Source organism: Mobula hypostoma, chromosome 12, assembly GCF_963921235.1.
Source record: "Mobula hypostoma chromosome 12, sMobHyp1.1, whole genome shotgun sequence".
Taxonomy (NCBI): Eukaryota; Metazoa; Chordata; class Chondrichthyes; order Myliobatiformes; family Myliobatidae; genus Mobula; species Mobula hypostoma.
In genome coordinates, this window is record NC_086108.1 from 46675795 (window position 1) to 46703709 (window position 27915).

At 39.5% G+C, this 27915-nt stretch overlaps 2 protein-coding genes across 3 annotated transcripts in view; one reads left to right on the plus strand and one right to left on the minus strand.

Annotated features, from left to right (window-relative positions):
- LOC134354770 (podocin-like) overlaps nt 1-20231 on the plus strand; it is a 63333-nt gene extending 43102 nt beyond the window's left edge. For both annotated transcript variants that reach the window (XM_063064001.1, XM_063064000.1), the window contains exons 7-9: nt 5975-6030; nt 13682-13760; nt 17719-20231. In XM_063064001.1, coding sequence (XP_062920071.1) covers nt 5975-6030; nt 13682-13760; nt 17719-18000 — 417 coding nt within the window. In that variant the 3' untranslated portion in view covers nt 18001-20231. The remainder of the gene's footprint in view (nt 1-5974; nt 6031-13681; nt 13761-17718) is intronic.
- Nucleotides 20232-20243: 12 nt separating this feature from the next.
- The window catches only part of axdnd1 (axonemal dynein light chain domain containing 1), a 170616-nt gene continuing 162944 nt past the window's right edge, over nt 20244-27915 (minus strand). The window contains exon 29 of the mRNA XM_063063999.1: nt 20244-20369. Coding sequence (XP_062920069.1) covers nt 20266-20369 — 104 coding nt within the window. The 3' untranslated portion in view covers nt 20244-20265. The remainder of the gene's footprint in view (nt 20370-27915) is intronic.

Consider the following 27915-nt stretch of genomic DNA (forward strand, 5'->3'; position numbering starts at 1 on the left):
GCCACATATGCTGAAATGAATTCTCAGTCCTTTAGATTCCACATGTGAAACCTAAAGCATTTCAGTTGTAAGTGTTCCTGCATTACGTTCACAATATCAGCAAAACTCATTTCAGCTAGTTTGGTTAGAGTAGTCAAACTGCTAAACAAACTGTATACCTTTAAATCCAATGCACTCAGCAAAACTGGCATCTGCAGATTTCCTCGTGTTTGCATTTTTAAAACTGGTACAGGTGTCCCCCACTTTTCGAACGTTTGCTTTTACGAAACCTCACTGTTACGAAAGACCTACATTAGTACCCTGTTTTCACTAACAGAAGGTGTTTTCACTGTTACGAAAAAAATTAGCAGGCGATAAAAAATCAGCGCGCGAAAAAATCAGTGCGCAATAAAAGGCAGCGCGTGCCCGGAGCAGCCGCTCTCCCCCGGATTTGGAACGGCATTGCTTTAACACGTGCCTATGAGCAGCCGTTTGCAAGATAAGTTCTGAGGTATTGGAAAAGCCTAAAAGAGCTCATAAGGGTGTTACACTTAGCGTAAAACTAGACATAATTAAGCATTTTGATTGTGGTGAACAAAGGACAATGTGAGTTTGGCTTGTGGAAGCTGACGAAGATGATGTTGAAGAGGTTTTGGCATCCCATGACCAAGAACTGATAGATGAAGAGCTGATGCAATTGGAAGAGGAAAGGATAACAATCAAAACCAAATGCAGTAGCGAAATGAATGTGAAGCAACTGCGTGCGATTTCCACTGCAATGATAAAGTACGACTTTAATTTTGAAAGGGTACTTAGGTTTAGGGATATTTGCAGGATGGTTTGAGTGCTTACAAAGAACTGTATGATAGAAAAATGCGCGAGGCTCAGCAGTCAAGCAAGCCTTCCACATCAGCCACAGCAGACAATGAAACTCAACCTTCGACATCGAGGCAGGCAGTCATAGGAGAAGATGAATGCCTGCTGTAATGGAAACAGAGGACAACGAGATGACACCCCAGTGTCCCACCACCTCAACACCCAGGCCACGGACAGATACTGATTCGCAGAGAATGCAGCGGTAGCTGGGAGGCACACAGCACATCTTTAGGAAAAAAGCCGAAATAAACATGCTAATTAATTAGGTGCCGCCCGACACGTAAATGTCGGCCCAGATCAGAGGCGATGCAATCGGCAATTGGCACTGATCTGGGCCGACAATTACGTGTCGGGTGGCTCGTAAGTAATTAGCATGTTTATTTCGGCTTTTTTCTTAAACATGTGCAGTGTGCCTTCCGGCTACCGCTAGACTCCTGCACTCTTCGCGGCAATGTATCGGTCGGCGGCCTGAAGGGTGGGGGCCACTGCACCACCCCAGCCTGCGATGACTCAGTCTAACACACCATCATCAGTGTGCTCTGCGCTGTCGTCCCAATTCCAGTAAGTGATACTACACTGTACATAATTATTTCTACTTTATATAGGCTGTGTATTTTTACGTGTTATTTGGTATGATTTGGCAGCTTCATAGCTTAAAGGTTACTGGAGAGAGTGTTTTTGCCAACAGCGCTTGCGTGAGATTTTCTGCTGAGAGCGCTTGCGTGAGATTTTCGCTTCGGCAAACAGTGCCGGCAATGATTGTGGAAAAGTGTTTCTACTTTATATAGGCTGTGTATTTATCATATTATTCCTGCTTTTACTATACATTACTGTTATTTTAGGTTTTATGTGTTATTTGGCATGATTTGGTAGGTTATTTTTGGGTCTGCGAACGCTCACAAAATTTTCCCATATAAATAAATGGTAATTGCTTCTTCGCTTTACGACATTTCGGCTTACGAACCGTTTCATAGGAACGCTCTACCTTCGGATGGCGGGAGAAATCTGTACTTGTTTCTTATCGGCTATTCCATGTGCTTTAAAATACTGCTCAATCTGTTCCATGTAAAATATCCAGTTATCGTTTGTGTTATCGAACATGTCAACCTTCCCGATGTAGCCAGCCATTTCTGCTCTCTTTTTTGTGATTATTATCTCTGCTTATAAACCCATGAACTCTTCTGTTTTCTGCCTTATATTTTAAACTCGACTGTTTCTGTCCCTTTTTTTTTAAACTCAAACATCACACTGAACTTCAAAAGGTAGGTAGTTGTCTTGGGTTCATTTTTCTAAAATACCTCATGGCCACTTTTATGTTTTGTAACTCCAAAGCAGGAAAAACTAATTGCAAGAAAAATATGGGAGCCCAAGAGATGCAAGCCTTAGTTTGTTCTTTAACTTTAAGCAGGTTGTACATGCATCATGATGTAAGCGATTCATTTATTTCTAAATATAACCTGTAATGAATTATTTAAACAAACAAGAATGCTTAATCAAACAATATATTTACAATATTACTCAAATACTACTGAAATATTAAATACACAACACCTTCGGATGAGAATGAATATACCACAGTACTCAGCAAATTCATCATGACCTGTGTGGATGAGTGTGTGCCTTCAAGAACATACCAAACATACCCAAACCAGAAGCCATGAATAAACCAGGAGGTTCATAGTCTGCTGAAGGCTAGATCTGTGGAGTTCAAGAAAGATGATCCAGAACACTACAAGAAGTCCAGGGATTACTTACAGAAGGCCATCATGAGAGTGAAAACACAATTCCATGTGAAATTAGAGACACAATCAGATCCATGACAGGTGTAGCAGGATTTGCATGTCATCACTTCCTAGAAGATGAAACCTAACATCATGAATGGCTGTGATGCTTCACTCCAAGATGAGTTCAATGCCTCTTATGTATGCTTTGAAAAGGGAGAATAAAACCACACCGGTGTGAATCCACACAGTATCTGGCAAATCTGTGATCTTTGTCTTGAAGGCTGACACCACAGCACCCTTTAAGAGGTGAAGCCTCACGAAGTGCCAGGCCCCACCGTGTTCCTATCAGGGTACTGAAAAGCTGTGCTGAAAAACTAGCTGGAGTGCTCGAGGGCATCTGCAGTCAGAGGTTCCTGCTGCTTTAAAAGGGCATCAATCACCCATAAAGATCAGGGTGAGCTGCCTCAAAGACTTACATCTCCTGTGATGAAGAGCTTTGAGAGGTTGGTCATGGCTAGAATTAACTCCTGCCTGAGCAAGGACCTGGACCCATTGCAATATCCCTATGGCCACAACAGATCTACTGCAGACTGTTTCAGGGATTAACCCTCAACAATAATGATCAGTTAGGCATAGAGAGAATCCATATTTACTTACATAACAAATACCTTTATTGGTTCCGTTAACAAAATGAACATGAAATATACAAAACAAAATAGCATACCTGTGTGCACATGCAATACATTTCTCTGACCCTCCCTGAATAGCCAAAGAATAGAAAACGTTAACACTTGAGTAAAGGAGTCTACACTAGCCAAGAATTCTTCATGATCCTGACATAATCCCCACATTTCCAACATGGGATCATCGACTTCTGTGATGGTTGGTCCCCAGACTTGTCACCAATTGTACTCCCAAAATTCTATATTCTCATCCTTTTCCTTATCAGATCAATCCATCATGTTTGTATTTTGTTGGCTTGGGCTCCCCTGGCTGACCTTTCTCATTGGATCAGGTCCATAGCAGTGTATTTGTGCTTCAGGTAAGTTCCTCTGTTCTTTCTAAATCAGACCATTTCAAACTATTTTATCCAGGCCAGCCAAACATTAGGCTCACGCAACTTCAGATCACAAGTTGTTCTTTCTACAAGCCTGCCATTTTTACTTAACTGAACAGCTTCTTATTTGGAAATGGTCTCAGGTTTAGCATTTCAAAAGCAGAACTCTCATTGTGTCCACTTTCATTCAGTGATTTAGTCATTCTTGAGCAAGAATCTGTTCACAAAATGGTGGCTTCAAGAAGCCTCACAAATTGACAGTCTCCACTCCTTCAACCACGTGGCAGGAACAAAGCTATTTGCTTTGTCTGCTTCCAATGTCCTTGATTCATTCCTGTTTGCTAATTCACAAATTTTAATTCCTTTCGGTCAACAGGATACAATCTCACTGGCTCTCCACTTGGCCCTGGACCACCTGGACAACAGCAATACCTATGTCAGGCTGCTGTTATTAATTATATTTTGGTATTCAATACTATCATTCTATCAGTACAAATCAACAAGTTTCAAAACCTCTGTACCTTCCTCTGCAATAGGATTCTTAACGCCCTTATCAGGATAACAAGTCAGTGCAGATCGGTAATATCATCTCCTCCTCTTTAACATTCAACATAGGCTCAGCTCAAGGATGCAGGCTTAGCCTGCTGCTCTACTCTCTCTGCGTCATGACCATGGGGCTAGGCACAAACAGCATTTATTAATTTGCCAAATGGACCCGCTGTCACTGGGCCCAACACATTGACAGAAGCACAAAGAAGGTATGACAATGGCTAAAGTTAATTGGAAGCTTGAGGAGATTTGGTACATCATCAAAGACTTTAGCAAATTTCTACAGATGTACCACAGAGAGCATTCTTACTGGGTGCATCACTGCCTGGTACAGAGGCTCCAGTGCAGAGGATCAAAAGAAGGAGAATAGGGATGTGGACTCAGTTAGTTCCATCACAGGTGCAAGATTCCCATCAATGAGAACATCTTTAAAAGGTGGTGGCTCAAGAAGACAACAGAAGTACAGGGCTACGGTAGGAAACTTTGTCACATGGTGTGAGCAGAATTATCTGCAGCTTAATGTGAAAAAGACTAAGGAGCTGGTGGTAGACCTGAGGAGAGCTAAGGTACCGGTGACCCCTGTTTCCATCCAGGGGGTCAGTGTGGACATGGTGGAGGATTACAAATACCTGGGGATACGAATTGACAATAAACTGGACTGGTCAAAGAACACTGAAGCTGTCTACAAGAAGGGTCAGAGCCGTCTCTATTTCCTGAGGAGACTGAGGTCCTTTAACATCTGCCAGACGACGCTGAGGATGTTCTACGAGTCTGTGGTGGCCAGTGCTATCATGTTTGCTGTTGTGTGCTGGGGCAGCAGGCTGAGGGTAGCAGACACCAACAGAATCAACAAACTCATTCGTAAGGCCAGTGATGTTGTGGGGATGGAACTGGACTCTCTCACGGTGGTGTCTGAAAAGAGGATGCTGTCTAAGTTGCATGCCATCTTGGTCAATGTTTCCCATCCACTACATAATGTACTGGGTGGGCACAGGAGTACATTCAGCCAGAGACTCATTCCACCGAGATGCAGCACAGAGCGTCATAGGAAGTCACTCCTGCCTGTGGCCATCAAACTTCACAACTCCTCCCTTGGAGGGTCAGACACCCTGAGCCGATAGGCTGGTCCTGGACTTATTTCATAATTTACTGGCATAATTTACATATTACTATTTAACTATTTATGGTTCTATTACTATTTATTATTTATGGTGCAACTGTAATGAAGACCAATTTCCCCCGGGATCAATAAAGTATGACTATGACTATGACTATCCATCATTAAAGATCCTCACCATCTGGGACATATCCGCTTATCATTACTACGACCAGGCAGGCTGTGCAGGAGTCTGAAGTCCCACTATCAACATTTAGGAATAGTTTCTTTTCCGCTTCCAATATACTTCTGAACAGTCAATGACTACCTAGCTAACACGAGGAATTCTGCAGATGCTGGAAATTCAAGCAACACACATCAAAGTTGCTGGTGAATGCAGCAGGCCAGGCAGCATCTCTAGGAAGAGGTACAGTCGACGTTTCGGGCCGAGACCCTTCGTCTACCTAGCTATTTGTTTTTTGTATTATTTATTTAATTATTTTAATGTAACTTATATTGATCATCTACAACAGATCAAGTTAAAAAATATCTGAGTCATTTCAATAGATCCACCCTCCATAAGTATTGAAGACCTATAGTAATATAGCAAATTAAACAATGTTTTTACCATTCATCTATCCCAGTTTACTAGCCCTATATTCTTACCGATCATCTCCCCATTTTGGTTTGCAGGTTGCCCTTGATGCGATAACATGGAAATGGGGAATCAAGGTGGAACATGCTGAAATGTAAGTTTAAAGCAAGAAATTCTCCATGTTTCAAAACCTATCATAAAGCTGTACTAGCAATCATAAGTTAACCCCTTCATTCATTAGGAACGATCTTGGAAGGTCCAAGTTTATTCCCAGGTTTTGAACATGTTATAAAAATGGAGTCAGAGACACTGCTCTTCAAGGTGTTGTTGAAGCATCATCTGATTGACAATAATGTTCTGCTGCACTTCCCCACAGAGAAATTTGAAACTTTCCCAGCCAATATTTAACATCAGGGCTTCAGTTGTGTCTGCACACCTGTTTTCCTGCAGATTAATGAGTGAATTTGATTTATGACAACTGCAGGTGGCTGTTCCTATTTCATAAAAGCAAAGACTGGACATGAAATGGAATTACACTCAGTGGCTACTTTATTAGGTCCACCTGCATGCCTGCTTGTTTATGCAAATACCTAATCAGCCAATCATTAGCAGCAACACGATATGCATAAAAGCATGCAGATATTGTCAAGAGGTTCAGCAACATAAGATGCTGGAAATCCAGAGCAAAACACCCAAAATGCTGGTGGAACTCAGCAGGTCATGCAGCATCTATGGAAATGAATAATCAGTCATCATTATTCAGGGGGAAGGAGCCAGAATAAGAAGGTAAACAGTACAAGCTGGAAGGTGATAAGTTAAACCAGGAGGGTGGAGAGGGCCCGACATTAGTGAGAAGGGAGAACTGCTTTGTTGAGCACCTTTGCTCCATTGGCAAAAGTGTCCAACCATTTTAATTCCAAATCCCATCCCCATTCTGACATGACAGTCCCTGGCCTCCTCTACTGTCATGATGAAGCCACTCTCAGGTTGGAAGAGCAACACCTCATATACCATCTGGGTAGACTCCAGACTTACAAGTTCCTGGGTGTCAACATATTTGAGGATGTGTCCTGGGCAAAAATTTACAATTGAAGTAAGGAATAGATTTCAAAGTCTAGAAATAGAATCTGTTGAAGATGATAGCAATCATGTAGAAATGAACTTTAACTCTCTAAAGGATGCTTTGGTAGAATCAGCAAAGTCAGTGATTCCTAAAAAAGAAAAAAGCACAAAGAATAAATGGATGACAGATGAAATCAAAAATCTAATGGAAGAAAGGAGATGGAAGAAAAGCAAATCCAATAGAATATAAATCCTTAGATTAAAAAGTTAAAAGCTTATGTCAAAAAGCCAAAGAAGAATGACTAAACCAAGAATGTGAGCAATTAGAAAGAATCCCTATTACTGATCCAAAAAGGTTACACCAACAAATCAAGAATATCACTCGGAAAAAGCTCCGCTGTTCTTCAGGTGGATGTTTGAATGCAAAGGGCGGTACCATTACCAAGGAAAAAGATGAGATTATGAACAGTTGGACTGAGTATATTCAGGAATTGTTTGAAGACGATCGAGGTGAAAAACCAGAAATTAAGAAGAACATTGAAGGTCCAAGTATTTTAAAATCTGAAGTTCATAATGCAATAAATAAGATGAAGAAAGGAAAGGCAGCAGGTCCTGATGAATTAGTAATAGAACAGATTATCGCCCTTGAAGAATTGAAAAACTTACTGATTTAATCAATGACATTTATGAGACTGGAATAATACCAGAAGAGATGAAAAAAATCAGTAATTACCACTCTTCCTAAGAAACCTGGAGCAATAGAATGTGAATTACATAGGGTCATATGTTTAATGAGTCATATCACTAAGATACTTCTAAGAATTTTGATGACAAGAGCTGAAAGTAAGATACAGGCTGAAATAGGTAAAGAACAATGTAGTTTTGTGAAAGACAAAGGTACAAGAAACATGATATTGATGTTAAGGATACTATCAGAACGAGCTATTCAAGTGCAAAAAGATTTGTTTGTTTGTTTGTTTTATTAACTACACAAAAGCATTTGATAAAGTGAAACACAATAAGTTATTCAAAATATTAATGGAACTCTAGATTTAGATTCAAAATCAGAAATCTGTACTGGGAACAAACTGCCACTGTAAGAATAGATGGAGAAGTGAGTCAGTTCATGAGAATCAAGAGAGGCATCAGACAAGGGTACGTTTCCTCGCCTGATTTGTTTAATGTGTACAGTGAAACAATACTACAAAAAATAAGAGACATCTTGAGTATCAATGTTTGCGGTGAAAGCATCAATAATTTTAGATATGCTGATGACACTGTGTCAACTGCAAGTATGGAGGAAGAACTACAAAACTTAATTGATATAGTTGTTGAAGAAAGTGCAAAAATGAGTCGGTCTATCTATCAATTGCAAAAAGACAGAATGTATGGTGATATCCAGAAAGAAGGAAAATCCTATATGCAGGCTGAGAATAAACGGGGAAGACATAAAACAAGTACAGAACTTTTGCTACTTAGGAAGCTGGGTGACATCAGATGGCAGGTGCGACATGGACATGAAAAGAAGAATAGGGATGGCAAAAGACACCTTTATGAGAATGAAGAGTATACTGACCAACACTAAACTAGGCATGACAACTCGCCTCAGAGTATTGAAATGTTACATTTATCCAGTATGTTACATGGATCAGAATGTTGGACAATATCTAGTAACATGAGGAAACGAATTGAAACAGCAGAGATGTGGTTTTTGAGGAGGATGCAAAGAATATCATGGATGAAACAAATATCTAATGAGGATGTCATAACAGAGCAAGCACAAAATGAGAAATAATGTATGAGATCATGAAAAGGCAATGTAAATTCACTGGACATGTGATTAGGAAAGAGGAGTTAGAATGCACGGTAATTATGGGAAAGACTGAAGGGAAGAAAGTAAGAGGAAGACAGACAAATGGTGATGGAGACAGCAGCCAGAGACTGGAAATAAATACCAATGAATTGATCCACTTGACCCAAAACAGGAGTGTGTGGGCCATGGCAGTCAAAGCTCAAACTGGGCATGGCACCTGATGATCCTGGGCCTAACGTACTAATGCAGTGATAAAGAAGGCACATCGATGTCTATGTTTCATTAGAAGTTTGAGGGAACTAGTATGTCAACAAGAACACTTGCAAATTTTTTCAGATATACTGTGGAGAGCATTCTAACTGATTGCATCACCATCTGGTATGGAGGGGCCACTGCACAGGATCAGAAGAAACTGCAGAGAGTTGTAAACTCAGCCAGATCTGTCTTGGGTAAAAGCCTTTCCAACACCCTGGACTGGAGCCTGAAGATACACACTCAATGTTTCAGGAACAGCTTCTTCCCCTCCGCCATCAGGTTTCAAATGGACAATGAACCCATGAACACCACCGCACTATTTTCCCTCTCTTTTTGCACTGCTTAATTTAACTTTCTTTTTTTGTATAAACTTATTGTAATTTATAGGTTTTGTTATTATGTATTGTAATGTACTGCTGTTGCAAAACAACAATTTTCACAACATACGCCAGCGATTTTAAACCCGATTCTGACTCTGAACCTGATGGCATGATCATCAATTTCTCCAACTTCCAATAATTCTTCCCCCTCCCCCTTCCCTCCTCTTCAATTTCCTATTCTGCCCCTCCTTTACATCTGCCCTTCTCCTCACATACCTATCACCCTTCTTTGGTGCTCCTCCTCCTTCCCTTTCTCCCATGGTCCATTCTCCTCTCCTATCAGATTCCTTCTTCTGCAGCCCTTTACCTTCTCCACCTATCACCTCCAGGCTTCTTACTTCATCCCCCTTCCCCCTCCCACCTGGCTTCCCACCATTTGTATGTGTTGTGCAAGAGGTTTAGTTGTTGTTCAGACTGAACATCAGAATGGAGATGAAATATAATCCAAGTGACTTTGACCGTGTTGGTTGCAGACAGAGTGGTTTCATTATCTCAGAAACGGTTGATGTCCTGGGGTTTTCAGACACAATACTTCCTTGAGTTTACACAGATGGTGTAAAAAGCATGCAGTGAATGTCAATTCTGTGGTGAAAAACACTTTGTTAATGAGTGAGGTCAGAGAAGAATGGTCAAACTGATTCAAGCTGACACAAATAACCGTGTGTTATAACAGTGGTGTGCAGAAAAGTATCTCTGAATGCACAACACATCGAACCTTGAAGTGAATGAACTACAGCAATAGAAGACTACGAGCATGCACATAGTGGCCACTTTATTAGGTACAGGAGGAACCTCATAAAGTGGCCATTGAGAGTATGCCATCCATCGTGAAAAACTCACTAGTAGTTAAAACTGGATGCTGGTTTTGTGTTTTGGAAAGATGGGTGACTGATCGGAGAGAACCATGTCTTCATTGTGCCGCAACTGCTGCAGCCCAATTGTTTTGAAGATTACTCTGCAATGTGGAGTCTGGCTGGCACCTTAGCGTCTGCCACAATTTGACAGTGTGACTTTGAGACTGTTGACTGCTTTTTCATCCTGCCTACTTTTACTTCAGTCATTCATTGGGTGAGATTAACTAAGTTGGTGGTGAGTGAGAACTGTGAGCTTCCACGGGCACTGGTACAGCTACCCATTTGCCAAGATATTCAAAGACAGTGTCACCACAAACCTTCTACCTCAGGGTCACTTCAGGCAGTGTTGTCCAATTAGGCCACATTACATAGAGTATGTTGCATACTGTACTGTTGCTCTCTTTTCGGGGCAAGGGATTGTGGAAAGGGGAGCAGGGTTACCTGGGGCCAATTAATTGAATGTGGAGCGACATTTTGTGTGTAGCTCCTGAAGGAATCATCAAGTATTCCCATTTGGAAATATTACAGCTGAAATCTACAGGAACAGAGACTGCAGTAAGGAGAATTGTTTCAACCTGTTTAAAAGCACTAGCAATCTTCCGACCTGTCAGGCTGTGGCCTCCAGACATCACAGGGAGAAAATGCAGTAGCTGGAAGCTCAGGAGAGGCATTTATTGTCTCAGTGTGACTGTCCAGAAGGACTCTAGGTAAAATTGAAGTGCAGGGCCCTAAGGCCCTCCCTACCATTCTACTGGTTAATATATAGTCTCTGGAAAATAAAGCTGAAGACCTCAGAGCAAGACTGCAGTACCAGAGGGACATCAGAGATTGTTGTATACTCTGCTTCACAGAAACATGCCTCACCCGAGCGCTCCAGACACATCACTTCAGTCTGACGGCTTCACCAACTACCACATGGAATGATGGTGACATCAGAAAAAGGTAAAGGTGGTGGCACTTGCTTCAGGATTATCACTTTGTGTTGCACAGATATAGCAGCTCTGTCTCAATCCAGCTCCCTGTCCTAGAACATTTGGCAAACAAGTGTTGTCCATTCTATCTGCTGAGGGAGTTCTCCACCATCAGCAAGGTAGCAGTGTACGTTCCACATTCGACCCCTGGCAAATGTCAAGTTGACACTGCAGGAGCTGAGCACAGTGATCAACAGTCATGCGACAACGGACCCTGATGCATTTCTGATCTTCATGGGGATCTTCAACCAGGCCAGCATGAAGAAACCTTTAATCAACTACCAGCAGCAGGTCACCTGCGAAATCAGAGGGGCCAACACACTGCCTCACAAGAATACTTTATGTGTCATCCACACCCACACTTTGAAAAAGCCGATCACCTGGCTATACTTCAATTGCCAGCTACAAGCAGCTCCAGTGGTGTGGACCAGGAGGGTATATCAAGGGAGGCAGATAAGCACTTAGAAGACTGATTTTAATCAGTGGACTGGACCGTATTCAGGATTTATCTTCAGATCTGAATGAATATGCCACAACTTCGTTAAGACCCAAGTGGACAACTGTGTGCCTTCAAGAACATACTGAGTCTTCCCAAAGCAGAAACTTTGAGGACTAAATCTGTAGCAGTCAAGACCAGCGATCCTGAGCCCTTCAAGTAGACCAAGTACAACCTGTGGAAGGCTACTGTGAGTGAAAAACTAACTCCAAGTGCAGTTGGAGACAGAAATTAATACACAAAAGCTGTAGCAGGGTTTGGATGCCATTACTTCATATGAGGTAGAATCTAACAGCAAAAATGACAATGTTACTTCATTCTTCAATGACTTTTATGCACACTTTGAAAGGGGAATAACACTAAATCTGTGTGAATCCCTATAGCATCAGGCTATCCAGCCATCTCTGTCCCGGAGGCCAACATCAGAACATCCTTCCAGGGGATAAACCTTCGTAAAGCACTAGGCCCTAAAAGTGTACGTGGCAAGTATTGAAAATCTGTGCCAACCAATGGATGGAGTGCTCAAGACATCTTCAGCCTGTGGTCCATGGTTCCCCCTGATCTACTTCAAAAGGGCTTCATACCAGTTCCCAAGAAGAACAGGATGAGTTGCCTCAAAGACTATTACCCAGTAGGACTCACATCTGCCTTAATGGAGTGTTTCAAGAAGTCAGTTATGGCTAGAATTAACTCCCGCCTAAGCAAGGACCTGGACCCGCTGCAATTCATCTTCTGCTGAGTCACAGTTTTTAATTCTTTTTGGTCAACAAGATGCAATCTCATCTGGCCTTAGACCACCTGAACAACTGCAATACCTATGCCAGGCTGCTGTTTATCATTTATATCTTGGTGTACAATACCATCATTCCCTCAGTATTAGTAACCAAGCTTCAGAACCTGGGCCTCTGTACCTCTTTCTAAAACTCCCTTATTGAAAGGTTGATAAGTAACATCTCCACCTCTCTGCTTGGTCCACTGCTGTCTCCTCTCTACTCACATGACTGTGTGGTAAGCACAGATCAGACACCACCTATAAATTATTTGATGACACCCACTGTTATTGGTAGAATCTCAGATGGTGATGAGGAGGCTTACAGGAATGAGATAAACCACTGGTTGAGTTGTGTCACAACAAGAAGCTCACATTCAACATCAGCAAGACCAAGGAACTTACTGTGGACTTCAGGAAGGGGAAGGCAGGAGAACACACATCAGTACTCACTGAGTGGTCAGTAGTGGAAAGGGTGAGCAGCTTGAAGTTCCTGGGCATCAAACATCTCAGAGGAACTATCCTGAGTACAACGCATCAATGCAATCAAGAAGATGGCACACCAGCAGTACTACTTCATTAGGAGTTTGGGAAGATTTAATATGTCACAGTTTTCTATAGATAGATGGCAGAAATCATTCTGATTGGTTACATCACCACCCGGTATTGAGGCTCCAATGTACAGGGTTGCAAGAGGCTGAGAGCCTTTCAGACTCAGCCAGCCCTGTCACAGGTATAACCCTACCCACCAATAAGGACATCTTCAAGGGACAATGCCTCAAGAAGGTGGCATCCATCATTAAGAACCCTCACCATCCAGGACATGCCCTCTTCTCATTACCACCACTGAACAGACTCACACTCAATGTTTTAGAAACAGCTTCTTCCCCTTCACTGTCAGATTTCTGAACAGTCCATGAACCGATGATCACTACCTCATTATTCCCTTTTTTCCCCATTATTTATTTATTTTTGTAATTTACAGATTTTTATGCCTTTGCACTGCACAGCTGCCAGTAAAAATATTTACCTTGTAAGTCTGTGATAATAAAACTGATTCTGAAATTAATAGTTGATAGCCAAGCATTGAATGGTACCATGTGAAGGACATCATTGAGATAACAGGAGTCTGTATTGAAATGAAACTGCAGACTTGCATACAGTAAAGATAAAATTCTTGCTTTGCTTGTTTACCTCTATTACAGTAAAGATGTCCATCTTCCTGCAGAACTTCAGCACTCGATAGCAGTGGAAGCAGAGGCACACAGAAAAGCAAAGGCCAAGGTAGGGTAGGCCAAATTATCTTCAGGAGATTGTGAACAATTAATGCTGATTCATCTATTCTTTCTAATTTATGAACAAAATATACTTTAAACCAGAGGTTACTGCTTGTAGAGGTAGGGAGAGAGAGGATTAGAGAGATAATGCAGAACTAAGTACAAATGAGGACTAACTGAGATTACTCATTCTTGTTATCATTTCCGACACGTAGGGTATTCAAAGATATGTCCTATTTTATCCAATTCTGAAGACAATGCTAAGATTACACTGAGGGATTTCTGCTAGTCAGTTGAATACAAGCTCAATTGAAACCCGGTATTTGAAACATAATACTAGCTTGTTACATTTCAAATACCGGGTTTCAAATGAGCTTGTATCCAACTGTAAGTATATGTAAGTATGTTGGATATGCATTCACAGAATTATAAAATGATATGACAGAAATAGCTATTGGTGCATTGCTTGTAATGTTGCTAGAACTATCTAATTAATCCCACTCTCCCATTTCTTCCAAATCAGTATCAGGATCAGGTTTAATATCACTGGCAGATGTCATGAAATTTGTTGTTTTGTGGCAGCAGAATATTGCAATATAATTTTTTTTAAATTATAAATCACAATAAGAATTATATACAAAAATTAAATGAAATAGGTAGTGCAAAAAGAGAGCAAGGAAAAGAAAAAAATAGTAAGGTAGTCTACAGGAGTTCATTTTCCATTCAGAAATTTGATGGCAGAGGAAAAGCAGCTGTCTTTGAAATATATATTGCCTGTCTTCAGGCTCTTGTACCTCCTCCTGGATGATTGGGGTTCTTAATGAAGAATGCCACCTTTTTGAGCATTGCCTATTGAAGGTATCCATGATGCTGGGTAGGATAGTGCCCATGATGGAGCTGGCTGAGATTACAGCTTCTGCTCCTGTGCAGTGAGTAGCCCCTCCATTACCAGACGATGATGCAATCAGTTTAAATGCTTTCCACAGTACACCTATAGAAACTTGCGAGAGTCTTTGGTGGCATACCAGGTCTCCTCAAACTCCTAATGAAATATAGCCACTGTCATGTCTTCTTCATAATTGCATCAGTATGTTGGGCCCAGGATAGATCTTCAGAGATATTAACAGCCTGGATCTTGAAATTGCTCTCTTTCCACTGCTGATCCCTCAATGAGGACTGGTATGTGTTCCCCTGAATTCTCCTTCCTGAAGTCCACAATCAATTCCTTAGTCTTACTGATATTGAGTGGAATGTTGTTGTTGCAACACTATCTCACTTCATCATCATCTGAAATTCTGCCAACAATAGATCAGCAAATTTATAGATGGCGTTTGAGCTATCCTAGCCACAGTCATGGGTTAAAGAGAGTAAAGCAGTAAGCTAAGCACACATGAGGAGGTCATGTCATTTCTCATGCGCATTGGCTATGGTCTCCCAATCAGCAAGTCAATGATCCAGTTGCAGAGGGAGATTCAGAAGTGGCCCAGGTTTTGAAGCTCATTGATTAGTACTGAGGGTATGATTGGGTTGAATGCTGAGCTAGTAATCAATAAACCACTGCCTGACATAGGTATTGCTTCCCAAATAACTTCATAAACTTTCCCTTTGAATTTTTATCCAATTCCCTTTTGGCAGACAGCATCAGATAGAAAATGAGTTAATGTTTCTACAAAGGAAATTATAGGCCAGTGAGCCTAACCTCAGTGTTTGGGAAAGTGTTAGATTCTATTATCAAGGCTGAGGTTTCAGGGTACTTGGAGACTAACAATAAAATAAGTCAAGTCAGCATGGTTTCTGTAAAGGGAAATCTTGCCCGACAAATCTGTTACGAGTTCTTCGAGGATGTAACAAACAGATTGGACAAAGGAGAAGCAGTGGATGTCATTTACTTGGGTTTTTGGAAGGCATTTGATAAGGTGCCACACATGAGGCTGCTTAACAAGATCAAATCCTGTTGCGTTACAAGAAAGATATTGGCATGGATAGAGGAATGGCTGACAGGCAGGAGGCAGCGAGTGGGAATAAAGGAGGCCTTTTCTAGTTAGCTGCCAGTGACTAGTGATGTTCCTCAGGGGTCAGTATTGGGACTGCTGCTTTTCACATTGAAATTGATTTGGATAATGGAATTGATGGCTTTGTGGCAAAGTTTGTTAGTACGAAGATAGATGGAGGTGTTGGTAACGCTGAGATATTGCACAGGACTTAGACAAATTGGAAGAATGGGCAAAAAAGTGGCAGATGGAATATAGTGTTAGAAATGTATGATAATGCATTTTGGTAAAAGTAACAATAGTGCAGACTATTATCTAAATGGGGAGAAGGTTCAAACATCAGAGGTGCAGAGGGACTTAGGAGCCCTCAAGCAAGACTCCCAGAAGGTTAATTCACAGGGTGAGTCTGTGGTAAAGTGGCCAAATGCAATATAGGCATCTATTTCAAGGGGAATAGAATATAAAAGCAAGGAGATAATGCTGAAGCTTTATAAGACACAAGTCAGGCTGCACTTGGAGTGTTGCCAACAGCTCTCAGAAAGGATGTGTTGTCATTGGAGAGAATCCAGAGGAGGTTCACGAGGATGATTTTGGGAATGAAATGGTTTACAAATATGGAGCATTTGGCAGCTTTAGGCCTGTACTTACTGGGATCTAGAAGAATGCAGGGGGATCTCATGGAAACCTACCGCATGTTGGAAGGACGAGATAAGGGGATGTGGAGAGGCTGTTCCCTCTGATGGGGGTATCCAGAACTAGAGGGCACAACCTCAAAATTGAGGGACGCCCTTTCAGAACAGAGATAAGAAGGAATTTTTCTAGCCAGAGAGTGGTGAATCTGTGAAATGCTCTGCCACAGACTGCAGTGGAGGCCAAGTTCGTGGGTATATTTCAGGCAGAAGATGATCGTTTCGTGATCAGTCAGGACATCAAAGGATATGGCGATATGGAGTTGAGTGGAATCCAGGAACAGCCATGATGAATGGGGGAGCAGACTCGAAGGGCTGAATGGCTTAATTCTGCTCTTATATCTTAAGGTCTTACTCAAAATTACAGTGAGTTTTTCCTGCTCTGTTTTTATTTCATTCTTTCCAGCATCTGCCTGGTTTTGTTTTCCTTTTTGGATTATAATGATTTACTTGTAATAAATCTGTCTCCTCTCTCTATTCCCCAATTCTGCATTATTGAACAGGGGCGTATATTCTGTTCCTAAAATGTTCTCTCACTAAGCTTGTCCACTTATACCACCTCATTCCTCACAACATGAACCAGTTTGCTTTCCTCATTGAGCTGGAAAAGCATTGATGATGGAAGTTCATTGTCCACATTTAGTACAGTATCATATGTAGCTCATTGCTCTTTTGCAAAATCTGCTAAATAAGAGTGCTGTCTTGATTTTGCTGAAATTCAAAATATTAGCAAGATCACCTAGTGGAATTAAAAATACCTAGTTCATAAGTCACGGGTGTAGCAGTGATCAGAAAATGGTCATGAATATCAGTGAAACTGGTGATGGTGGGAGCAGAAGGATACTGGATAATGGTGGTACTAAACACAAAACAAATCTAATTTTACCTGGGTCTGCAGGTTGGCAGCGTGAACATTGAACGTTGGCTCGGAAACCTCCAAACCAACACGTCTATGGAAGCAAACCTGTACGGTCACAAGGAGAATATGCATACTCCATTCAAACAGCAACAGAGGTCAGGATTAAACCCAGGTTGCTGGAGCTAAGGGGTAACAGCTCCACTAACTACACTACTCTGCCACTTTAGAGTAGTCTATATGACCTTTTCTCCTCTCTAGAAACAAAATACATATTTTATGTGAATCAGAGTTGCACTGACTTTTTAATCTTAAGATGGACCAAACTAATGGCATAAACTTCATCTTAGCAACTAAGGAAACCATGTTACTACAAAAGGAATGTATTTTAGTTAACCTAACTTTCAAACCTTTTTAAATGAATTGCAGGTGATCGCAGCTGAAGCTGAGAAGGATGCTTCAGAAGCCCTAAAAACTGCAGCAGACGTTCTCTCTGGATCTTCTGCCGCCATCCAGCTACGTTATCTCCACACACTGCACACACTCTCTGCTGAGAAAACTTCCACTGTCATCTTACCTCTGCCTTTTGACATTCTTAATACTACATCAGCCATTGCCCAGAAATCTTTAGAGACCAATGCAGCAACTCAAACAACAAGAACAGCACAGACTTCACAGCAGAAACCTAAGCCTGACTCTCCAATGTTATAAGTGATGGAAAGACTTAATTCTAGCTGACAAGATCTATCTGTTATTTCTTTTTACTAGATGCATGGACAACTTTGCCATTAGTGAGTTTTGGTAATAAAATTAATGCATTAATATTTTAATGAATGAATTGTCCAGTACTTAATGAAGTTACAAAAATCATCAGTTCTGAGAGAAGACAGGTAATTTTTAAAAAACTCTGTATACGACAGGATAAGAACAAGCAGATCTTTCATAGTGGAATGTGTTCATTGGGATATCTGGTATATTTGTATCAGTGTACTTGTCTTTGTTACTCTAAATGCTAAATGATACAATACAAATTTGCCAACAGAGAACCTGGCCTGAAAGTAAATGTTACTTTAGTCCTGACGAAGGGTCTTGGCCTGAAACGTCGACTGCACCTCTTCCTACAGATGCTGCCTGGCCTGCTGCGTTCACCAGCAACTTTGATGTGTGTTGTTACTTTACGAACTTGTTTCCAAAATCTATAATTTTAAAAAGAAACAAACATGCTTCCTGGTCCTTTGCAAGACAAAATCTGTAATATGTCATAAAGTTTCATCTTCCTTTATTAGCAATGGACTTCAATCGACTTATCTAAAGAAAATACAGTGCAGGAACAGGCCTTTCAGCGTAAGATGTCTGTGAGGACCATGAAGCCAACCCAAACTAATCCCATCTGCCTGCATATGGTCCATGTCACTCCACCCTTGCCTGTTCATATACTGTCCGAATGCTTCTTAAACTTTGATAATATATCTGCTTCTCTGCCACTTCCCCTGACAGTGCATTAGATGCTGTGTAAAATAAACATACATGCCTCATAAATCTCCTTTAAACTATTCCCTTCTTACCTTAAAGCAATGCCCTCTAATATTTGACATTTCCACGCTTGGGAAAAAAGACTCTGACTATCTAACCTATCTGTGCCTCTCACAATTTATCAGGTCATTTCTCAGCCTTCAATGCGCCACAGAAAACGCAAGTTTCTCCAGCTCTCTTTATGGAGAACAAAAAAGGTATATAAAATTCTACCTGCATCCGGCTTTGAGGGTACGTTGGTGATGCCTAAATAGACTTAAGTGCATCAAAGCAGCCTTTGGTTGATAGAGGAAAAAGCATGAATGAATTGGAAATCAGAGATCTGGCACACACCTCACAGTCTACTAGGCAGCAATAGTCTCTGCCCTCTGATATACACACATTGAGACATGGACTACCTGCTGCAGGCACCTGATACCACCAATCTTCAAATTCTGCATGAAGGATGAACAGTCCAGGGTCAATGTCCTCTATCAGGCCAACATCCTCAGTGGTTACATTCCATCGGTTCAGTTGGGCAGGCCACATAATTTGTATGCCAAACGCCATACTCCCAGAGCAGACACTCTACTCTGGAAAACATTATCAAGCAGTGATAATGAAAACTTAAAATTACCAGAACAAGTCATATTGTCCCTCACCTTGTTGCATAACTCATGAGAATTGGTCTGTGAGGTTCTTTAAATGGTCCAGAATTACTGCAATGCACTTTCTTGGAAACCATTGAATTATGAAAGTGATGTTTTTTCCATATTGTTTTACTTACTTCTTCCCTTACATAATGTTATTTCAGGTGTCTAATCAGTTGCATCAGTTCATATAGCTTATAGTTGTACTCCTGTGTAATTCAATGGTGCTAAATGAGTGGTGTTTCTTGAATGATATTTATAATTGGACCCAAATGTTTGTTTGATATTTTCCATTCTGCACATGAAAATAAATTAACATACCTACACATAAAATATTGATGATCACAAATGACAGACTGCATGCAAAATTCTGTTCCCTGTGAACATGGGGCAGGATTTAGTAATACTGAGACTGCCTTAGTTCTACTGAGGCATTGGCTCTTCCACACCCATTCAATTTTTCCACCAAAAGGTGGGGCAGAGCAATTGCACCCAACCAGAAATTCACTCCAGAAGGTTAAAAAGTTGAGGCACTTATGCTCAAGCTCAAAGACGTTGCTTTATTTATAATTAGGAGTATTTGTCTAAATTGCTTTATGGGGCATTTACTTGCAATGTTTTTGCAGCTTAAGACTAATTTGAAATAGAAGCCTACTTAAAGTATGATTTCAATTCTACTTCAAAACAACATTGCTGACTGCAATTTGAAACACATTTGGCATTAATGGAAATAAATGTACTTAACACAGAATTTGAAAAGACTGGTTTATCATATGGAAAATGTGCCATATGGTTTCATAAAATAAAGCAGACATCATCTTTTGGTCTTGGACTTGACTTTGGTGACTTTTGACTTGAAAGGAGCCTTTGTGACATGTACAATAGATCGAGCAGATGTAGTTCTGGCTGGAGGCACACCTAAAAGAGAAACAAAATAAAATGTTGCAGTTAATTCAGTCAGTTTTATACTCATACTGGTTTTATTTACAGTGATGGTCAGTGCATTGTTCTATCAATGCCCAGTGAGCAGAAAGTTCTCCATATTAATATGGTAATATTTTTGGTTCTCCTCTTTACAAAATAATTTTAAATGCCTGATTCAGAGAAATATCACTACATTAATTGGCTTCTTTAATTGACACTAAGCATGTAAACTTCGTTATATTCTCATAATAACACTCCTGTTTTTCTACCTCCTCTTCATATCAGATATTAATATAATTCAGCGCTAATGTAGGAAAACTAGAGACAGGGCAACTAGGTAGCACAAACTAAATGCTGGAGGAACTCAGAAGGTCAAGTAACATCTATGAAAATGAATAAACAGTCAAATGTTTCAGACCAAATCCCTTCATTAGGACTGGAAAGGAAGGAGAAATAAGCCCCAATAAGAAGGTGGTGTAGAGGAAGTACAAACTAGAAGGTAAAGATGAAGCCATGTGATGGGGGAGGACAGATGAAGTAAACAGCTGGGAGGCAACAGGTGGAAAAGGTAAAGGGAAGGAGAAGAATCTGATAGGAGAGAAGAATGGACAATGGGAGAAAGAGAAGGATGTGGACATCAGGGGGAGGTGATATGCAGGTGAGGAGTATAAAAGAGGTTACAGGACAGGCCAGAGTAGGGAACAGAGGAAGAGGGAAGGGGCGGCGGGGGGATGGAATTACCGGAAGTTGGAGAAATCAATGTTCATGCCATCAGATTGGAGACAACCCAAAAGGATTATGAGGTGTTGCTCCTCCATTCTGACAGTGGCCTCATTGTGGCAAGTCAGTAACAACATAATGTTATTGTTGATTTGTAAGAAGCTTAAAGGTAGATAATTAAAGGAAGCTTGCCAAAGGAAGAACAGAATAGCCCTGGTAAAAATGAATAGGTGAAATGCATCTTGAAATTCCCTAATTTCCAGTTTCTCACCTGCTATTGAAGAAAATGATTGAACATCATTGAACACTCTTGAGATGAGATGAGTCTTTTTATTGTTTTGTCAATAACTTACATTATTGTTTTAGAACTGTTTCAGAAACTTTTCAAAACCGAGGTGAGAAGCCAATACCCAAAATACAAAGTCAAGGTGAAATCAGAGCAGAAAAAAGGAAATTAAAACAAAAATTAGGAGATCCCTTACTTCCTGCCTCTATTAACCTTACAGGGTGCTTTCTTAATAATTATTTTTTTTCCATATAGCTATCTAAAACCAGGGACAAATACAATTTGGCATCCATGTGCCTACTATGCATTGTGCCCCAAAATTTTCTTTAATACAAAGACAACTTAATCAAGTACCACTGCAATTTAAATTAAACATCTGAATGATTACAAAAAGCTAAAAGTACTGTCAAGTTTCAGTTTCCAATTGTACATTGTAGGAAATGCTACTTATAAGCATCACAGATGCAATTAAATTATTGTTTTTAAATCGAGCTATTGTTTACCAAGCTGTTAATTACATTGACACTAAGGTCAAATTTCTTTGGTCTTTGAACAAGTATGCTCTTTCTTCATGATCACAATAATACTAGAAATTAATTTACTCTATTATAATAAAATAATGGATAAATATAGGAGCTCTAAACTTACTCATGTTTATTTGTAACACTTCCAAAAAACTCTTTTCCCCAGGGTTACCCTTCACAATGTTGCCTGGGTCTTGAAATTCTGCTCTGTTCCCAGAGCCTGAATTCTTCAACTTTGCCTGTGGACAGATTCTGTGTGCATGAAAAAATGCATCATAGGAGTTGTTGCTTTAACCTCTCCCATGGAAGAATAATATTCAGAATGTATCATGACAGCCCACATGACATCACAATTAGGAGTAAAAATTACAACAATAGCAATTGAATGGAAAAGGAAAAAAGCAAATGCATTTATCACTGAAAAGTTATGGGAGAATCAAATTGAGAAAGTTCATGAGGTAAGTGGTACATTCAGGCTTGCAACCAAAATTAATCCATAAAGTCCCACTTATTACACATGGGGCTGATGCTGTGAATAAATTCTTCATCCTGAAATATAGGTTGAATAAGAAATTCAACACCACAAAGAGTAAACCAAAAAATAAATTTGGATGCAGTCGAATTCTGAAGTGCACCACAGGAGATAAAAGAATAATTTTTGAATTTGCAACTTTCTTCTTGAACTTGCAGTTTATAGAAGTTTTCAAACATAGTAGGGAAATATATAAGTGGTATACATCAATTTTGCAGTCAGCAATTTTTAAAGTCTTGGCTCAAATTATTTTCCTTTTAACAAATGCATAAGTCCACAAAAGGAAATGATATCAAATGCTGGATCAAACAAACATTTTGTGGAGAAGTAGAATTGAGGTTTCGGGGTGATGAATTCACAAGTACCTGGAATAGTTAAAGTTACACAAGTTTTAAGATGCAGAGGGAAAAGAAAGGAAGAGTAGAAAGGAAAATCTATGGTAGCGTTAATTGCAGGAGGGATTATGTGATGAAACAGATGATAGTATAAAATGACAAAGAATGGCAATGGGTCAAATAAAGATAGAAAGGTCAAGTGTAAATGGGAGAAATTATCTTAATCTTCAAAAGGAAAAATAGCACTGGCCAGAAATCTTAACTAAAAATTATCTACATTAAACTCAGTATTGAGTTCAGAAGGCAACAATGAAAAAAACTGAACTTACGTTGAGCATCATTACAACAGCAGAGAGAGGGGGTTAAGCAATTAAATAGTTGGCCATCTGGAAGGGAAGAGTTACATTTGTAGAGGGTTTGAGGTGTTCTCAGCAGAGTGGTCAACCAGTTTGTATTTCATCTCACTGCAGAGGAGACAGTACAAGCAGCCAAAACAGTGTGATAAATTGAAAGAAGTACAAGTAAATCACTCATGATTAGAGAAAGTGCTGTCTCCTAATTTTTTTAAATGCAAATCCAAAGAAAGCTTTAATGAAATCACAATGTAGTCAAGATCAGTGAACACATTAGCAAAGCCCATGTGCCAACAACTGCACAACAAATCCACAAAGTCCTCCAACTCATATCCAGCAATTAATATTCATGTTGAATATTCAAATGATTCTATACAAAAGTACTCATTTGCCACTACTACAATACTCACAAAGACATAAACACACACAAAATGCACTTTATCAAACTTTCAGCTGTTCAGTCAAATCAATCATACCATACTGCAATGCACGCCTCACAGGCATTCTTCCTTCAGAAGAATTCTTTCACCGAGAGAATAGTTAAAATCTGGAACACACTACCTGAAGAGCTGGAGGAGCCAGATGTTATCATTATACTTAAATATTCTTGTATGTAGCAGAAATCCCATGGCATGGTTCAATCCAGCATCCAGCAATCTGACCTCCAGTGGACTACTACAATTGCTGAAGTGTGCCAGCCTTTCACTGTTTACTATATCAAGTGACCCAGACTCTCATTTTAATATAAGAAATAGAACAACAATTCTTCAATAATTCATTCGCCAAGCTATTCTGAACTGTACAATTGATGCTATCAGGGACCAGAATCTGTCTGTTTAATTAGTACACTTTCAGCCCAGGCAGTATCTGAAGCCTACAGATTAGTCTCTGACCCAGGAAGGGGGAGAAGCACGTGTCCAGTCCAACTGTTTGATCACTGCTCTGGGGGGGGGGGGCGGGGGGAGATTAAATCTGAGATCAGTTGCAGGCTGACTGGGGTGGAACATCCCATCGGCACCCACTTGAATTATTTACATGATGAATGATATTTACGCTTGACTACAATGCATTTTCATGAGTGTCTATCTATTCAGAAGAAAGGAACGTTAAGAGTAAATGAGTAAAGGACTCATAGAAATATCATGTGCAACTTCAGCACAGGAATCACTTTATTGTCAGAATACTAAGTACACATTTAAGTTATAAAAGCTCTGACTAAATTTCAATGAATTTAGATAACCATATCATTTTATTTTTCAGATTACTGACTGCATCCGTATCAATTTCAATGGATTTAGATACCCACATTATTTTATTTTCCAGATTGCTGCTTGCACAAAATCACAAAATCCAGTGTTTTTATCAGTTGTGAAGAACCTTTGCCCTGTTGTAACAAGAGTAAGGAGACATAATCAAATACAAAAGATCAAGCTAAAAGGGGCAGTAAGGTGCTGCAGAGGAATTATGACCACCAATCTAAAGAAAGCAAACATATACCTAGCAAAAGAGAAGGGTTAAGTGAAGTATTAAAAGACATGAAGGTGTGAAATTGATTCTCAAATAGAAATCTGATGTAGAGGGATTAATTCATTTAGGAAAATTCTGGATAAAAATTCTTATTATCAGCAGGTCTTGGCTGGAATGATCACAAACTACAGGAGATTAATGGATCCTACATCTTTTGGACCAGATAAAGAGTGAAAAGTTTACATATGATAACGGTAAAGCAATACTCTTTCGAAGTGGCGAGTGGGAAGGAGTAACATATTGCTACCCACTTAATTATTTTTGAGTATCAGAAAGGATTTAAACAGAATTTTGCAGGAAATAAAATGCAGGATAAACTTGAGAATAAGTGGAATTTACACTCAGCTTTCATATTCATAGTGATCCATATTCATGCTGATGGATTGTAGGATAAGACCAAGATTTATAATTTTTCTGTGTTGTAGCTTGTCTCGAGAGATATCTTTAGAAACATTCTCTACAGTTGAGATGATTGCAGTTTTTCATGTGCAAAATACACAGCGCTTTTGGAAGTCTTTAAGGATTTGAAACATGATTTCACAAATAAACCAAAATTGCTTTATTTATCTATTGTTATTAAACTAGTGACAGCAACATCATACAGAACAGTAATACTAATCAGTGTTAAGTTTAAGTGTATTAATAACGAAAATATTTTCATCTATTTGACACAATTCAAAGTTCAAAAACAAATGTATGCTTTCATGTTTTCCCTAGTTTTAAGAAAAACATATACAAGACCAAAACATATGAGTTAAAGTAGCCACCTCAATATTACATCTATCACAAATAGGATTAATATTAGGAAAAATACAGGCTAATTTATCCTTTGACATATGTACCCGGTGTACTACCTTGAACTGTATCAAGAAATGACGGGCACAAATAGATGACGTATTTACCAAATGAAAAATTTTATCCCATTGATTATCTGAAAGTGACTCTCAAAATTCCAATTCCCACGCACCTTTAATTTTATCGTTAGATACCTTTCGCGAATTCAATAACCATTTATAAATTATAGCTATCAGTAACCTGAAAAAGAGTATCTATCATATTGGGTGGATAAGCAGAGGGAAAATTTGGAAGTAAACTACGTAAAAAATTCCTAATTTGTAAATATCTAAAAAAGTGTGCATTAGATAAATCATATTTGTCCACTGAGCGAGACATTAAACCATCCTCCATAAACAAATCCAAAAAAGTTATTAGTCCTTTGGTTTTCCAAATTAAAAATGAATGATCGGAAATTGATTTTCAAATAGATAATTTTTGGAAAGATGTCTTTAAAACTTTAACAAAAGTTTTGAATTTGGACCTACAACCGAATTTATTTACAGCAATTTTTGGGATCATTCCACCGGAAGCAGGATATGTTCCTGTTTCCGCTCAATGGATGATAGCATTTACAACTTTATTGGCTAGGAGAGCCATTTTGCTTAAATGGAAGGACTCTAATCCACCTACTGTTTTATATTGGCTTTCCTCGATTACGTCCTGTCTAAGTTTACAGAAAATAAGAAGTCGAACATTTGATACATCCTTTAAATTTGAAGAAACCTGCTGACCTTTTTATTCAATATTTTCATATGGTTTGATTTATTGCTCTTGCAGCTACTTTCTTGAAACTTTGGATTTGATCAGAAAGCTTTTCTTTTTTCTTACTTCATTCTCAATATGGGCTATCCAGTGCCCTTTTTTTTTCTTTTTTATTATTTTTTGTTTTTGTTCATAGAGAATAGTGAATTTTTTCCTATATATAAAATCATAAAAGTTTCTTTATCTTTTTTCTCTTTTTATGAAATGATAAGAGGAGTATTTTATTTTTATTACATACTATTAGATTAATACTATGTATGATCTTGATAATGTTTATTTTACCTTTTATATGTATTGATATTGATATAGATATCTGAGGTAATCCTTCTCTTGTTTGTATATGTGTACTTTTTTAAAAATCAATAAAAAGATTGATAAAGAAAGAAAAAGATATAAGCTTTTGTAGAAGAACAGGATTGAACAGTTCAGCTAATTTTAATGATTTTCTGACTTGGGTTCTTATCTTTGGTTGTCTCCTCACTTTATCTTCCTTTCTTCCTTAAATCTCCAGTGTTTCTTATTCAGGTAAACCATGTTCAACCTGAAATGACTGAGCTATTACAGCTAAGCCTCTACAAACATTCATAGCAATCTTATCACTGTCAATCAATTAAAGTCTTAGCCTGAAATAACATACCAGCAAAATTGTAGTTAACAAAGAAATTAATGTACAGTGGATTCAGGAAAATTGGGCCATTGGTTAATCGGGTCAGCCATTTATTTGGGACAATGCTTAAATAACAAACTCTTAATTCAGAAAATAGTTGGGATTTCCTTCATTTAATTGGGACACTATGCCCCTTAACTTGGGCAGGAGACTATTGCCGAACAGTTTCCAACTAGCGTCAGTCACATGCACTTGGGTGGCCATTAGACACTACACTGTGCTAAGAGTGAAACAGTTCTTAAATACTGTCAGTTGTGTATGTTTGTGTTCAAAAAGCACTGATAGTTGGCGAGAAATAAGCAGAAACATAATTTAGAAACATGAGAAAGTCTGCAGATGCTGGAAATCCAAAGAATCACAGACAAGATGCTGCGGGAACTCAGCAGGTCAGGTAGCATCTATGGAAATGAATAAACAGTCAATATTTCAGAATGAGACCCTTCCTCAGGTCAGAGAAGGAAGGGGAAGGATGCCAGAATAAAAAGGTTGGGGGGGAGGTGAGGGAAAGAGGCTATCTGGAAGGTGATAGGTGAAGCCAGGTCGGTGGGAAAGGGCGAGAGAAAAAGGAATCTGATAGGGGAGGAGAGTAGACTATAGGAGAAAGAGGATTTACTAGAATGTTACCTAGGTTTCATCTCCTAAGTTACAGAGAAAGGTTGAACAAGTTGGGTCTTTATTCTTTGGAGCGTAGAAGGTTCAGGGGGACTTGATAGAGGTATTTAAAATTATGAGGGGGATAGATAGAGTTGACATGGATAGGCTTTTTCCATTGAGAGTGGGGGAGATTCAAACAAGAGGACATGAGTTGAGAGTTAAAGGGCAAAAGTTTAGGGGTAACATGACGGAGAACTTCTTTACTCAGAGAGTGGTAGCTGAGTGGACGAGCTTCCAGCAGAAGTGGTTGAGGCAGGATCGATGTTGTTATTTAAAGTTAAATTGGATAGCTATATAGACAGGAAAGGAATGGAGGGTTATGGGCTGAGTGCAGATCGGTGGG